General features: G+C 42.8%; 1 protein-coding gene across 1 annotated transcript; it reads left to right on the forward strand.

Moving 5' to 3' along the window:
• The first annotated feature begins 1,932 nt into the window (after positions 1-1,932).
• LOC120542156 (transmembrane O-methyltransferase homolog) lies at positions 1,933-15,810 on the forward strand. Its single transcript, XM_039774394.1, has 4 exons — positions 1,933-2,196; positions 5,279-5,541; positions 12,233-12,429; positions 15,393-15,810. The coding sequence occupies exons 1-4, from the start codon at positions 1,964-1,966 to the stop codon at positions 15,696-15,698; spliced, it is 999 nt and encodes a 332-aa protein (XP_039630328.1). The 5' UTR covers positions 1,933-1,963; the 3' UTR covers positions 15,699-15,810.
• The last annotated feature ends 493 nt before the right edge of the window (positions 15,811-16,303 follow it).

Raw genomic sequence — 16,303 nt, forward strand, 5'->3', positions numbered from 1 at the left:
AATTTGAGAGTATTTAGTCTGGCAATATGGTGCAGCCTTAGTTTGTGGAAGACAGACAGAACTAAAGACATGAGCATACAATGATGGTTGTCAATTTCAAACTGTGTTTCTTCAATGTGCTCCTTGAGAAAAAACATCATCTGAGCCAATCACAGCCCGAACAAACTGATTAATCAAAGATACACTGACATCTTGCCCTAATGCCGACTGTCGGATAACACGCTCATCTACTTTGACCACTTTGACCACCTTGACTGTACCCTCAGAAGGAATCATCAAACCTCCTTTGTTTTTAATGTGAGCAAGTGGTAGCTTTGATCATATGATTCTGGTACAGAAACTGTTACCAAACTAGCACGGCACACATCACAGGACAGCTTTCTCAAAATCCTGTCTAAGCGCTACCTTTAACTATTTCCTGAGGTGGATTTCTTTGGGAAACCTTCTAATTTTGAGAAATGTTAACATCTAACAACAATCTACATAGTTAGTGACTAAATACGTTTAGCCAAAACAGTGTTTGGAGGCTCACTTGAGCACATGAATGCATAGCTTTGCTAGCTTAGCCTGGCGTAGCAAAAGTTAAGATTATAAAACTGGATTTTTTAATGGACAAATATAACCAAAAAAATTGTTCAGCCTTACCAATGAAATGTAATCCCCGGGATCTGGTTTGGAGTGTACAGCTATTTGTACAATCTCAAGCAGCACATGTGTGAGGCATTTGTATCCATTACTTCATTCCACATCAGTGCCACTCGCAATATGGCGGCGCCGTTGACGCACGATGCTGCTGGTCATGCGGCGTCTAGTAATTCTATGTCTATGCTGCAGTTGTTGCAAGTAGTCACGCGGGACACGCATGCGCTTTAGCACTGGTCCCTTTTTCGCTCATCTGAACCGGTTCGTTCAAATCGCCCGTCCTTTCTTTAAGAGCCATCGATGAAGATAGAGCCTAAAAAGCAAAATTTACGGATAACGAACTTTATCATGGGTGTTTGGGGTTCGAAAGGAATGGAAGTTAAATCGATCTAGATACCAGGGAGTGCCGAACCCAGTTATTGAGCCCCCCAAACTGTCTATTTTTTTACTCGCTCCCAGCATACCTGTACCGGACATTCAACCCATATTGGCTCCATATAATTCTTGGGTGCACAATCTGATGGGTTCCGTAGTGAGAAAAGCGCTATATAAATGCAAAGAAGTATAATTATTATTATGTGGGACGCCCATACTTGGGCTTTAATCAGGCGCATTTGGAGCCTATACGCGCCTGCTACCTGGGGTGCAATATGTCTCCACTCGCTAATATTCGCACAACCGTGAGGTTGTGGGCTCATATCCCGTAATTGACACTGTGAGACCTGCCTGTGCTCCAATTGGGAAACCAAAAGAAATGTAACCAATTGTAGCATAAATGTATTAAGTCGACTTGAATAAAGGCGTCAGCCAAATTAGTAAATGTATTATGACTGCAGGTATTGATTACGTTTTGTTATGTATTTAAAATCAAGGCCGCCTTCAGATGTGAAGTGAATGAGCAAACTTTATAACTCGGCATTTGTCGCCTAACAAAGCCGCTGTCAGCTGCAGTCTCGCGAACGCCAGTGGCAGGTGATGCTGAGGTGACTTGAGCCCTGCCAGCGACAGGTGGTGACGCGAGAGGAGCTGATCTCAAGGAGCCTGGCCTGCCGTTAACTTATCTGTTGCCAGTAGGGTCTCCGGAATGTGCTGAGCGGCGGTTTGAAATCTGGTTTACCGGGGCAGCCCATTTTATGCGCTGATTTTCGTACAGGTGAGCCAGGGGCTGCGCAACCCGCGACTTCTTCGCTCAAACTCCGCGTCCATTCAGTTCTCGCGGTAAGTGAATGCTTAGCACGCAACCAAACGCGCCTCTTTTGTCTTTGGATCAAATTTCGTGTATTCATGCAGTAAAGCTGTTTATGATCGTGTTTAAGACTTAATGAGAAGTATCATTTGTGACGGCGTCGGAAGAATTGTGGATCTTCATGGACACGGAGCTGTCGTGGGACAATGTTGTCAGTCCAGCCATTTATTGTATTACTGTACTTCTTTCACTGATCAGTTTTTTTTTTTTTTAATTTTGACATTGACGGTTATCGGTCACTTCAGAATGAACCTTAAAATAGACAATTGTCTTATACGAAGACTACATATATGCAGTGGGGTCCCCACGTGAGTATCAGAGTCGTACTTAGGTGTGACTTACCTGTACTGTAAAAAAAACAGCGTCCTGTGCTTTGTGCGCATGCTCGGAACTTTCAAGCTAATAAAACTTTAGGTGGTCTTCGTTTTATCCCGGGAATGCAATTCATTTGCTGCTCGCAGCGCCCATGCCGGTTATTAAAAAACATAACTTACAATCAGAACTATCGCTGTGGGCGTGCCCCGGATGACAATGTTACTGTCCAATCAAACCGTCAGGCTCATCTATTAATATTTTTTTAAGTGAAGAAAAAATAACTTTTCGTATGTAATATATGTACGTACTTGTAGATTTACAAATAACTGAATACGGGATTTTTATTTATAGGCGACTGTCTAACGAGTATGACATGTTGTACCCATACTGGTCAGTCGGCGCAGTCGGTAACTCAGCATCTATGAACCGTTAGTAATTACAAAGCACAGAGTATCAATTTAAAAAAAATCATTATTGAAATTTTAAAATTGCTGGCTATTTCTCTCTCGCATTACGTTTCACCGGACGGAGCGTGCGTGACAAAGGCGCTGAGGAGAGGTTGGGAGCATGCGCTGATTACAGCGCGCAAAGCCGAATTGGTAACATGTGCCAGGTCCGATCACTGTGGCTGAACCTGGTCACGGACAGTTCTGAGGGTGCTTTATACGGAGCACATTTTTTACTTGGATCTCTTTATGATCTCTGATAGGTGTGCGCGCACCCCCGTCGTGCTGGCTCTTTTGCTTTATACATGTCATGTCATTTTCCAGTTCGCTTAATTCGGGGCAGGGTCGCGAATGGGTGTAGAGAGAGGGTGCTGGAGACTGTTCCCAGCTAGCATAGTGCGCATGGCAGGAATACACCCTGGACAAGGTGGGCGATCACACCACACGTCAAACACACACCAAACCTTAATGTTTTTGGACAGTAGGAGGGAACTGGAGTACCCATTGGAAATCCACGCGGACACGAGGAGAACCCTGCAAGTCACCTTTCAACCACTGCGCCACCGCTCCGCCCCGCTTTATACAAACACTGTTCAAAATGCAGCTTCTCTGCTGGCACTGGTTCTTTACTGGATTGTGTGGCTCCTCGTAAAGCCACTGCTTGACAAAGCCCCATTTTATTCTGGCAAAGGTTCTTTGCTCGGAAGCTGTTTTTATGCTTTAAAAATTTTCTGATATGTAGAAAAACCTGAAATATTTTCTGCATTGTAGGCTACAGAGTGAGAAACTTCGAAATTAGCCTGTGTTAACGTATTCAGCGAGAATCCTTTTCAAAACCTGAGCTACTGGTGTTTCATAAATCTGTTTTCATCTACTTATGACTATTTATGAAGCCGTTTACGGATCTAAATTAATAAAGGCTTTTTGTTGTACTTTCAGAATGATGCGTTTTTTGGGGACCAAAAACGGTTTCCCTATGGCATCACTTTGAAAAACCACTTTGGCACTTTTATTTTTGAGAGTACCCTTCAGTTACGAAAACAGCATCCCTCTGTTCAATAAATACATTTATTGAATTTATGGAGCTCGCTCCCCTTCGACGAATGGCGAGGGGTGTGTGGATCAGGGGTCCCGTTCGGTATTCCGGAGCGCGCTCCGCTTCAGTTATACAATTGGGTTCCCCCTGTGCATTTAACTAAGACTTTACGGAGCGCTCGCCCTTTAACTTTTTATGAACAGTTTCCCTAACGGATCGAGCGCCTCAGGCGGTAACCACCCTTCTAATTTTTTGGCGCAGGGTACGGAGCCCATGCAGGCAGCACTTGGTGTAAGGCAGGAAACAGCCTTGGACAGGGCGCCATTCAATCACATAGCGCACACTGCCGTGCTCGCGCGACAACTTGAAATTCAAAAACAGGCTAAACCTCCAACGCCTTTGGGGAATAAGAGAGGAAAACCTTACGTAGGTAAACAGGAGGAGAACAGCGATGGCGTGTGGGGGTCAAATTTGTTGACCAATGCGCTACCTATAAAACACTTTATAATTTAATTTTCCATTCAATAAGTATAAACAGATCTCCAATACCGTTAGTAAAATAAGGAAAAAAAGTATCTGCTTGTAAGTTGATGACGGGCGTTTCCCTTGAAGGCATGCCATTGTAGGTGGCACAGCAGTACGCTCTTAAAATAACAGTACTCGTGGTGGCATTGACTGTTTCTCGCTTAACCATCACTTCAAAACAAAACAAACAAAAAAAAAACATTTAATTCTGAGATGGGTTCATTGCATATGAAGTTCGTTCTTTAGGCTTTGAAAAGATTTCTACTCTGTTAGGCATGCGCAGTGAAGGCTTTGCAGTTAGAGGGTTCAAATCGCAAGTCTCTTCAAATGTCAGTGCTCCAGTTAAAACAAAAAAAGGAAATGAAACCAATCATATCTCCTTAATGATGTAAATCGCCTTGGATGAAGATGTCAGCAAGGTAACAAGTAATAATAATGTGGAGAAAACGGCAATATATACAGTAGAGATCAAGAAAACCTGAACTTAGCCTGCTCGTGTTGCTGTCGTTTTAAAATCATGGGCTCGTTTGAATGTTACAAATACATTCTCCTCTATTCGTGATTATTTTTAACTCCTTGTTGTGGACCTAAAGGATCTTTCTAGAGCCTTTCACGTAGATGGTTCTCCTATCTGACTAACTGCTGTGGCACCTTTACCTTTAAGAATGGGTCGCGCGCTCGTGACACCGAGGGAATCTCCAACATCCTATTAATCGAAGTCACCAGCTATGGACACCCAGAGGCGCTGCCCCAAATCAATCCATCGGACCAACTGGATTATGGTGGTTTAAGGGTGTAACATGAATTATTATTTCGTTAATGTTGACTTACACGGGGATTCGTGCGTATCGCTTCCTTATAAATGGGGGTTCTGCGCTGCAGGCTTTGATAGATTCGGCGGCTCGTGAGCAGACACGAAGGATCTGACCACATCATGAATGTCGCCGAAAGGTGTCAAGCCGCCGCTACACAAGAGAGTCCGAAAAGTGGGTGCTGTGTGCGTGTGATGTTGTGATGTATTATTGTAGTGAAGAAAACTCTAAAACACGGAATCTTTGTCCTTCACAGAGGTATGTGGCTCTCAGTAGTCGCCTTGTCTGTCCTTCCAGTTTTGGGGGCTTTGGTGTTCCAGCACCGGGGCCGGGTGGCCAGCATCTGCCGAAGTGTTTTTCAGAGATGGAGATTCAGGAATACTTCAGTTGGTTCCTTGGAGCAGCGCGTCCACGGCTTTGTCATGACGAACTCGACGCACGGACAGCCAGACAGCGTTCTGCAGACTTTTGACGACTTCTCGCGGTTGGAACCCACATGCAGCATAGGCCGGGAGAGGGGTAAGTGTGTGCCAACAACAAGAACAACATTCATTTCTATAGCGCATTTTCATACACAGCATGTGGGGCAGGATTAACCATTAAGCAAAAATAAGCACTTAAGGGCATCGAGTTGGGTTTGGGCGCCACAAAAATCGTCCATTACCAGATTTAGCTTGGACTACACTATGGTGCAAAACTGCAAATGGTGTAGCTCAGGAGTCCTCAGTCACGGTCCTGGAGGGCAGCAGTGGCTGCAGGTTTTTGCTCCAACCCAATTGCTCAATAAGAAGTACTTATTGCTCAAATAACAGTTCTGCTTCCCTTTAGTTGTCTCGCTCGTTAAGATTTTGAACCCTTATTGTTTATTTTAGCCTTAAACAGCTGCATTCTTGGTTTTTAATTGCTCCTAATTAGCGATAACATGCAAATGACAAAAGAGACCAGTATTTCTCCATTTTGCTTGTTTCAATTTACACCTCTGTGTATTTATCATGCACTATTGGGTTTAATTAAATACTTGGAAGGAAAGTGAAAAGAAAAAAGTGAAGGACTGAGAATTACAAGCATGAGCTGAAGTGCGTGCAGAAGGAACTCCGAGTCCAGCTCAGGGTGGCGAAAGAGCAGTACAGGAGAAAGCTGGAGCAGAAGTTGCAGAACAACAGTATGAAGGAAGTGTGGGATGGGATGAAGATTATCACTGGCTGCAGCTCGAAGCGGGGTGCCACTATCGAGACAGACGTGGAGAGAGCAAACCAAATGAACAACTCCTTTAATAGGTTTGATCACAGTAACCCACTCTCACCTCGGAGTACTGCATCCTCCAACCATCCTTCTGCTGATACCAGCATAGGTGAGACATCCCCACCCACAATTACAGCAGCCCAGGTGAGCAGAGAGCTGAAAAGACTTTGTGCCAGCAAAGCAGCGGGTCCAGATGGTGTATCGCCACGATTGCTGAAGGCCTGTGCGTTGGAACTGGGGAGTCCTCTACAGCGCATCTTCAACCTGAGCCTGGAACAGGGGAGAGTCCCAAGGCTTTGGAAAACATCTTGTATCACTCCTGTCCCAAAGGTATCACGTCCTAGTGAGCTGAATGACTTCCGGCCTGTTGCTCTAACGTCACATCTGATGAAGACCATGGAGCGGCTGCTGCTTCACCACCTGAGGCCACAGGTCCGTCACGCCCTCGACCCTCTGCAGTTCGTATACCAGGAGAAGGTGGGAGCGGAGGATGCCATCATCTATATGCTTCATCGATCCCTCTCCCACCTGGACAGAGGCAGTGGTGCTGTAAGAATTATGTTTTTGGACTTCTCTAGCGCCTTCAACACCATCCAACCTCTGCTCCTTAGGGATAAGCTGACTGAGATGGGAGTAGATTCACACCTTGTGGCATGGATTGTGGACTATCTTACAGACAGACCTCAGTATGTGCGTCTTGGGAACTGCAGGTCTGACATTGTGGTCAGCAATACAGGGGCGCCGCAGGGGACTGTACTTTCTCGGTCCTGTTCAATCTATATACATCAGACTTCCAATATGACTTGGAGTCCTGTCACGTGCAAAAGTTCGCTGATGACACTGCTATTGTGGGCTGCATCAGGAGTGGGCAGGAGGAGGAGTACAGAAAGTTAATCAAAGACTTTGTTAAATGGTGCGACTCAAACCACTTACACCTTAACACCAGCAAGACCAAGGAGCTGGTGGTGGATTTTAGGAGGCCCAGGCCCCTCATGGACCCTGTGATCATCAGAAGTGACTGTGTGCAGAGGGTGCAGACCTTTAAATATCTGGGAGTGCAGCTGGATGACAAATTGGACTGGACTGCCAATACTGATGCTCTATGTAAGAAAGGACAGAGCTGACTATACTTTCTGAGAAGGTTGGCATCCTTCAACATCTGCAGTAAGATGCTGCAGATGTTCCACCAGACGGTTGTGGCGAGTGCCCTCTTCTATGCGGTGGTGTGCTGGGGTGGCAGCATAAAGATGAAAGACGCCTCACGCCTGGACAAACTTGTTAAGAAGGCAGGCTCCATTGTAGGATTAAAGTTGAACAGTTTAACATCTGTGGCAGAGCGACGGGCACTAAGCAAACTCCTGTCAATCATGAAGAATCCACTGCATCCACTTAACTGTGTCATCTCCAGACAGAGGAGTAGCTTCAGTGACAGACTGAGGAGATTGTTCCTCCCCCACACTATGCGACTCTTCAATTCCGGAGTAAATGCGAACATTAATTTTATTTTAATTCTTTTCATTTTATTACTATTTAATTTAATATTGTTTCTTTGTATCAGTATACTGCTGCTGGATTATGTGAATTTCCCCTTGGGATTAATAAAGTATCTATCTATCTATCTATCTATCTATCTATCTATCTATCTATCTATCTATCTATCTATCTATCTATCTATCTATCTATCTATCTATCTATCTATTACTCATCCATTTTAGCCTTCAAATCATTTGGATGATATCCTTAGAAAAAAGGAAGAAAATCTAGAATATGAGAATGACCTGATATGACAGATTTAAAGCACTAACAGGCCATGAAATTAAATTATTGTCAAGAATTACTTTCTAATTAAGCAACCGGATTAAAAAAAAAACCTGCAGCCACTGCTGCCCTCCAGGACTGTGATTGAGGACCCCTTGTTTAGCTGAACCAGGTTTGACAAAAAGGGCCTCCCACATTAAATGAAAAAAAATTACATACACAGATATTATGAACCACCATGGGGTGCTCCACCCACCCCTACCCGACATAGGCAGGCAGGGACACAAGTTCCTTGGCATAGTACACATTTATTCAGTGGGTTTTTTTTGTTCGCTCCCCACAGTGCAGTACAAGCAGCAGTAACACGGTCCTTTTTCTCTTGTCCGTTCTCTCTTCCCACCCCTCCTCCTTCTCCTCTTCCTTCTTCTTCTCCTTCTCCTCCTCCTCCTCCTCCTCACATCATCCAACTCCCTCCCAACTCTGGCTCCTCTCTGTGAGGCAGCTCGTTCCTTTTAAGCTGCAGTATTCTATGTGGTTCATTAGGGAGGTCTTGCATTACTCCCAGGTGTGGCAGAAGCCCAAAGTAGGGCCCTGCCTCCCCCACAGCTCCACCTGTTGGCATCTCTAGAACCTAACAGGGCTGAGCCGACAAATACCAAGTCCCATAATAGCCCTGTGGGACTCTGAGGCACAGTTGCACCCTCGGGGGATGTCAAATAGCAGCTCCTTCCATTACAGAGGCATTCCGGCCGGGTAAAGGTGCTGGCCATCATCTGTCACAATATACAATAATAAAAATAATCATAAAACAGTAGTAATAGAGGTGTACCAAAATCTTTTAAGTGCTTAGGGCCTCTAATGGTCTTAATTCGGCTCTGACAGCATGTCGCTCAAAGTGCTTTATAAGATGTCAATGAAGTAGCTACAAGTAAAGAAAAACAAATAAAAATAGTAATGAATAAATAATAAAAAATCATCAATGCGAGCCTACATCACATAGATGTATGTATAGACAGATAGATGTCCAAAAACTCAATGGTCACTCTAACAGAGCTTCAGAAGTATTCCACTCCCAGATGGTGTTAAACTGGAGAAGGGCAAACAAACTGTAACTGCCTGATCTTACTCCAGAGGAAGAATCCCACCCCACCACTTTTTAAGTCTGTGGGTAATCAACATTCTATACTACTTGAAATTGGAAAAAATTAAATTCTCATTTAGATGATCTGTTCAAAACCTTTTTAAAATATGGCAGGATCGATTCCATAACATTTTAGAATAAGCTTCCATTTCGGGGGAAAGGATACTCTTTGTTTCTTGTTCCTTTTACAGAGTAGCTTTGGATGCTGGTTCTCCTCTCTTTCTCTCGGGTGGAGGTTGAATTTTGCACTTGTTTGCTTTGTTAAGTTTGACTTAATTTTATGGAATGTTATCTGCTTCTAATTACAAACAATAAAAAAATAAATACATAACTATTCTGCTGAGATGGGAGAACCTGTTGGAAGAAAATCCAACTTAGTTGCCTTCCACCAGCCAGGCCTTTATGATAGAGTAGCTAGAGGAAAGCCATTCATGAGAAAATGTATTTGACAGCCCTCTTTTTTTTTTAGAACATTAGAACCATTTAGATGAGAACAGGCCATTCAGTCCAGTAAAGTTTACCAGTCCAATCCACTTAATTCTTCTAAAAAAACATTAAGCCAAGTTTTGAAAGTCCTTAAAGTCCTACTGTCTGCCACACCACTTGGTCACTTATTCTAAGTGTCTATGATTCTCTGTGTAAAAAAAAAACTTCCTAACATTTGTGCGAAATTTACTCTTAATAATTTTCCAACTGTGTCTCAATGTTCTTGATGTCACTGGACTAATTCCCTTCATAATTTTAAACACTTCAATCATGTCACCTCTTACTCTTCGTTTGCTTAAACTGTAAAGGCTCAGCTCTTTTAATCTTTCCTCATAATTCAACCCCTGTAGCCCTGAATCAGCCTAGTCGCTCTTCTCTGGACTTTTTCTTGTGCTGCTATGTCCTTTTTGTAGCCTGGAGACCAAAACTGCACACAGGACTCCAAATGAGGCATCTGAAAACCCGAGGAAAAAGATTCTCTGGTCTAATGAGACAATAATTGAACTCTTTGGGCAGAAATCCAAGCACAATGTCAAGTGAAGACCAGGCACTGCTCCTTAAATGCCTAATAGCAAACTTATGATAAGGCATGGTGAAGGCAGCCTCCTGGTTTTTATGGTGCTTCTCAAAGTTAGGGACAGGGGTACTGATCAGAATTGAGGGAAGGGTGATTGCAGCCAAAGACAGAGTGGTCCTTGGAGAAAACCTGCTCCAGAGGTCGACTGGGACAACAGTTCACCTTTCTGCACAACAATGACCTGGAGCATGCAGCCAAGGTAACACTGGAGTGGCTTCAAGGTAAGTCTCAGTGTCTTTGGGTGGCCCAGCCAATGCTCAAACAAAGTCCCACAGAACATGTGTAGAGAGACCTGAAGATGACGGTTCACAGATGTGTCCCATCCATTCTAGCAGAGCTTCAGAGGATCTGCCATAAAGACTGAGATAAAAAAAAAAAAATGATCAAATCCAGGTGTGCAAAGCTTGTAGAGACTTAACAAAGATGACACAGAGCTGGAATTGCTGTCATAGAGTTTTCTACAAAGTACTGAATTATGGCTCTGAATATTCATACGACTGAGAGATTTCAGTGTTTAATTTGGAATATATTTGCAAAACTTTCTGAAAACACATTTTCAGTTTTTCATTAACAGTTATTAAGTATAGATGGGCAAAATAGCAAAATGTATTAAATTAAAATTAAATCTGCAATACAATAAATTATGCAGAAAGTGATTGAGGCGGCACGGTGGCGCAGTGGTAGCGCTGCTGCCTCGCAGTTAGGAGACCCAGGTTCGCTTCCCGGGACCTCCCTGCGTGGAGTTTGCATGTTCTCCCCGTGTCTGCGTGGGTTTCCTCCGGGCGCTCCGGTTTCCTCCCACAGTCCAAAGACATGCAGGTTAGGTGGATTGGCGATTCTAAATTGGCCCTAGTGTGTGCTTGGTGTGTGGGTGTGTTTGAGTGTGTCCTGTGGTGGGTTGGCACCCTGCCCAGGATTGTTTCCTGCCTTGTGCCCTGTGTTGGCTGGGATTGGCTCCGGCAGACCCCCGTGACCCTGTGTTCGGATTCAGCGGGTTAGAAAATGGATGGATGGATGGAAAGTGATTGATTCTGAATACTTCCTGAAGGTTTAGCTGGCATTATTTCATTATGGTATGAAAATCATTTGAAGTGTGCATATTCAGTTATTAAGTAGCAAAGCTTTACCTTCATATTAAAGGCGAGTACAGTATTTGGTTAAACTGGACCTCCCTGTGTTGAGTTTGCATGTTCTCCCCGTGTCTGCGTGGGTCTCCTCAGGGTGCTCCAGTTTGCTCCCACAGTCCAAAGTCATGCAGGTTAAGTGAACTGGTGATCCAAAATTAGCCCGTGTGTGTGTGAGGTTGGTGTGTGTGTGTATGTGTGTGTGTGAGGTTGGTGTGTGAGGTTGGTGTGTGTGGATGTGTGTATGAGGTTGCTGTGCGTGTGTGTGTGTTTGTATGTGTGTGAGGTTGGTGTGTGCTTGTGCTTGTGTGTGTGTGTGTTTGCCCTGTGATAGACTGGCGCCCTGTCCAGGGTTTGTTCCTGCCTTGCGCCCTATGCCCCCTGGGCTAGGCTTCAACCTGTTCAGGACTAAGCGGGTCAGAAAATGATTGACTGGCTTATATTTGTTTAGTAGCAATTAAGATTAACAAAATATAAAAAAAAAAACAACTTATAACCATGTCATTTTATTTGTAGAAGTATTTATTAAAATCAGGAAAATGTTTAGTGTTGGGATTTTGTTTTTCTTAATAAAACATGAAAACAAAACTAAATTTGGTGGGTCAGAGAAAAGATGGGTATAACAATATTTACATATTCCTGTACATAAACGTTTGGTCTTTTAATACAGCATCAATGTGTATTGCTATGGCGACACAGCTACCCATAAATATTCTTGCACATTGAAACAATTCATTTATTTTCTCTCTCTGCATGATTACTTAGCAGCTAAAACACTGCATATGCATTTACCCGTTTAAAATTATTTTTAACCGTTAATCGCATTACGGTTTTTACTGTGAAAATGTGCTGTTAATGTGTTACCTTTCATTTGTGCTGCAGGTGAGCTCCTTGACCGCATAGTCACGAAAGTCTCACCACAGCAAGTGCTGGAGTTTGGAACCTTCTGTGGTTACTCAGCGGTGCGAATTCTCAGACTTCTGCCCACTACGGGGAAGCTGCTCACGGTGGAACGAGATCCTCACACTGCCGACGTGGCCGAGGAGATGATCCTGGTGGCAGGCTTTAAACACTCACAGGTAGAGTCACATCCATTGTCTTAAACCTTGTTTTCCTGCCGCTTTCACCTTTAGAAATAAAGGCTTCAAAGCATTTCTTTAAAGCAGTGCCATAGGGGAACCATTTTTGGTTCCTGAAAGAACATCCCAATGAAGGTTCCAGAATGAACCTTTGTTTATTTAGATTCATGATAAGACTCCATAAATAACTGTGAATAGATGGTAACAGATTTCTAAATTCCCAATGGGTTCCTGATTTTAAAAGGACTTTCAGTGCACACAGTAACACAGGCTAAGTTCAGATCTTCTTGATCTGCTCATGTCCTGCTAGGTAGCCTGTTATACATTGAAGATTTCTGTTTTGTCCACATATAAGGAACCTGCTTAATATGCAAAGAACCCTTTCATAGAATGAAATAGTTCTTTGTCAAGCACCAATGTACGGGGCAACCATACAACCCAGTAAAGTGCCATTAGACATCCAAAATTTGTAAGTGTTTAACATTTCTCAGCAGCTTCTGGGCAAGTGTAGTAATCAGCCCTGGGTGGTACACTCATACTGAGGGGTACCCTAAAGAACCCTACAGAGCCCAAAATTCTTATATCCGTGATGTGAGAAAAATTTAGCATGGCATGTCATAATCGATGAGAGCACAGGGAAACTATGAGGATGCCACACAGAAAGCGAAATGGCTAAGAAATAAACACAGGTCCTTTGAGTTATAGTGTGGTGCTAAACTACCATGGGCTGGCTCTCTTCCCAGACTTGGTGCCTACTTTGCATTCCATTTTGCAAGTTTTGTTCCAAATCCCCACAAATCTACAGCAAAACTGAATGGATTGCTCTCACATGTCACCTTTAAATCCAAAGCTATTGAACCCTTGTTTATTGTGTCATTTATTGACTTGTTCTGCAAATCTGGCAGTGTGGTGCAGAGCTTATGTTGTGGGTTCAAATCCTGCTATGATATAGTGTGACCACGAGCAAGTCACTTGACCTGCCTGTGCTGCAACTGGGAAGAACAAAAGAAATGTCACCAATTATGCCTCAACTGTTGTAAGTCACCTTGGATAAAGGCGTCAACCAAATAACAAATACAAATAATAAAATCCTGTAATGAAGAATTTTTTGTTGAGAAGTTTCTGGCTCAGTCCAGCGTGTGCTATTGGAATTATTGATTATGAATATGACTACTAATCCTTGTTCATCCTGTGGGTTTCAGCATATCCCTAAAGAGTCTGTTTGGAGTAGTACTTTATAAACATGAGGATTTTAAACTCTCCTTACATTTCACTAATGTGAACATCATCATGTCTTTACTTTAGTTGCTTTAATCATTCTGTTTATACACCATTTTGAAAATAATTGCAGAAGTCATCAGGACAAATTGAGAAACCTGGAGCATACCAGACTTCCCACTTATCCCCCTATGGGCTGAAAGTTACATCCTATTTAATTACAGTATAATTTCACTGTTACCTCATCTCATAAAAGCCTGGGGGGTGGGGTGATAATGGGGTATTCTGACACTCCCCCAACAAAGTCTGTAACCACAGACAATATGGAGGAATATTTCAGACAAAATGAAATAAGTTAATATATTGTGAAATGTCACAATAAATAAGTAAAAAAAAAAACACAATGATATGTGAAATTTTTTAATTAAATGTCATGAAATGTTTTTTGTTGCTTATTTCTTACATATTTATTTAATTGCTTCTTCATTTATTTATTTCAGTGACAATATACACAACATGAATACGTCCTGAAATGAAAACTGTCACTTTGCTCGTCAGAGTTGAGTGGGCGGGGTCTAGCGATTCCTTTGCTTCGATTGGTGAACTGAGTGTGCATAAATCTTTGGTCATCAAGTGCTACATGTATAATAGGCAGACACCACACATCAGATGCAAACTGCTGAGAAGATGTTGAATGCTGGGCTTCTTGAATTAAAGAAGCTGTTTAGTACAGTGATTCCAACTGACTTTTCACAGTCATAACTTTAAGCATGTGCTTTGTTTATGTTATGAATTGTTCATGTTGAGGATTTTTTTAGCTCTTAAAATATTTTTTACAGCAATATATCATGTAGGAATTTGGGTTGCTTTTTCCCTAGCATCTTCTTCTTGTGTGTGGGTTTTTCACAGTTATATGTTTCCTGATGTTTGTGATGTTTAATTACTCACGGTGCCACAACATGATTTTGTTTATCATTCGGGCACCACCTGGTTAATATTACAATTAACGGAACATGGCTCTCAGGTGCCATGGACATTACATGGTACAACGCCATGCCTTACATCATCAGGGCGACCCTTTAAATGTGACCTGAACATTCATTCAGTATCAGTCTCCGACTTTGATTTTTGGTTTATGATTTGGCTCTCGTGTTTAGCGTTTAGTCTTTATAGTTTTGACTTTTTTCTGAAATGACAAACATTTCATCTCCTGGTCCTTGGGCAGGATCACTTGCTTTGGGAATCTTGTGGCTCACAGACTTGTGGAAAGTTGTGAGTGTGCACCTCCACTCTATCAACGATTCACCAATCAAAACACAGTAGTCGCCAGAAGTCGCCCATTGAGCCTTGACAGGTGAAAATGAAAGATTTCATTTCAAGGTGTATTTCATGTTGCGTGAACTGAAATAAATAAATGATAATGTAGTGAAATAAATACTTAAAGAAATTAGCAGAAAATAATGTATTTCATGACACATTTATTTATGCTCACATTATTGTGTTCTTGTTTATTTACTGTAACATTTCAAATTGCATTTATTTATTAGCATATTTATTTGATTTTCTCTGAAATATTCCTCATAACCTATAGGGTTATGTAGGTGTAACTTTTCAGAGGGGTCTGAAGCTTGATGCACCCACTTTCACTTATCCTTCTGAAACCAATAAATCCAATGATCTGGTGTGCTGACAGCTGCAGACAATGACTTGGTAATGCATGTCTCTCTCTCTCTCCTCTTTTTCAGTTTCGGCTCCTCGTCTGCTCTGCTCAGGTGGCCATTGCTCAGCTCCAGTCGTGCTATGGGATCTCAAGTGTGGACCTTCTTGTTATGAAGCACAATGTTGCTGATTACCTGGCTGACTTGCAAACCCTGGAGAACAGTCGCGTCTTGAGCTACGGTTGTGTTCTCTTGGTCCTCAAAAGCCATCTTCCTGGAGCATTACAATTTCTTCAGTATGTCCATCACAATGCTTCTTTTAAGGTGGTGTCACAGGTGATGGACGTGATGGAGATCCATTACTTGCCTCCTATGACAGGACCAGCTCTCTAAGGAATCACCGGGCTTTGGTGTGATCGTGGCCAGTGTTAAATTCATACCTAAAAAGTATTGTCTGTCAATTTAAAACAGAAGAGTGTCAAGGTGTGGGTTGTGTGTAGCTCAAGTGTACAAATAAAGTCAGCCATGAGAGTTGTGAGCAAAGATCTGTCTCCATGTTTCGTGCATTCCTATTTTTCAGACCGTATAAAACAATAAAAAGGGCAAGAATCCAGGCTGCTGGCTAGCAACTTCTCCGTGTAAGTCCACAAAAAGGCAATATGTGGACAATAATACAATATATGGCATTAACTCAGCCACTCAAGTCAACATCCATTGCAGTTATGAAAACACCAGACAAGCAGGACACTGCCCCCTAGCTGAGACTGTAAGCGTTTTTTGTTGGGCTGATGTGATGGGCAGGGGTGCTGGAACTCACTGGATTAAGCACATTTGATATTGTCCCACTTCCATAGCACTGAGTGACACTGGCTGATTCAAGCCCAGTAAAACTTTTAGTCCATGAGAAAGGGAGGCAAACAGCCCTCCTTGACATGCAGAAGAAAGCAACCTGTGTTTATCAAGAGGCCTCCAGAACTGTAAATACACCTCAGATGGAT

Source organism: Polypterus senegalus, chromosome 13 (assembly GCF_016835505.1).
Source record: "Polypterus senegalus isolate Bchr_013 chromosome 13, ASM1683550v1, whole genome shotgun sequence".
Classification (NCBI taxonomy): domain Eukaryota; kingdom Metazoa; phylum Chordata; class Cladistia; order Polypteriformes; family Polypteridae; genus Polypterus; species Polypterus senegalus.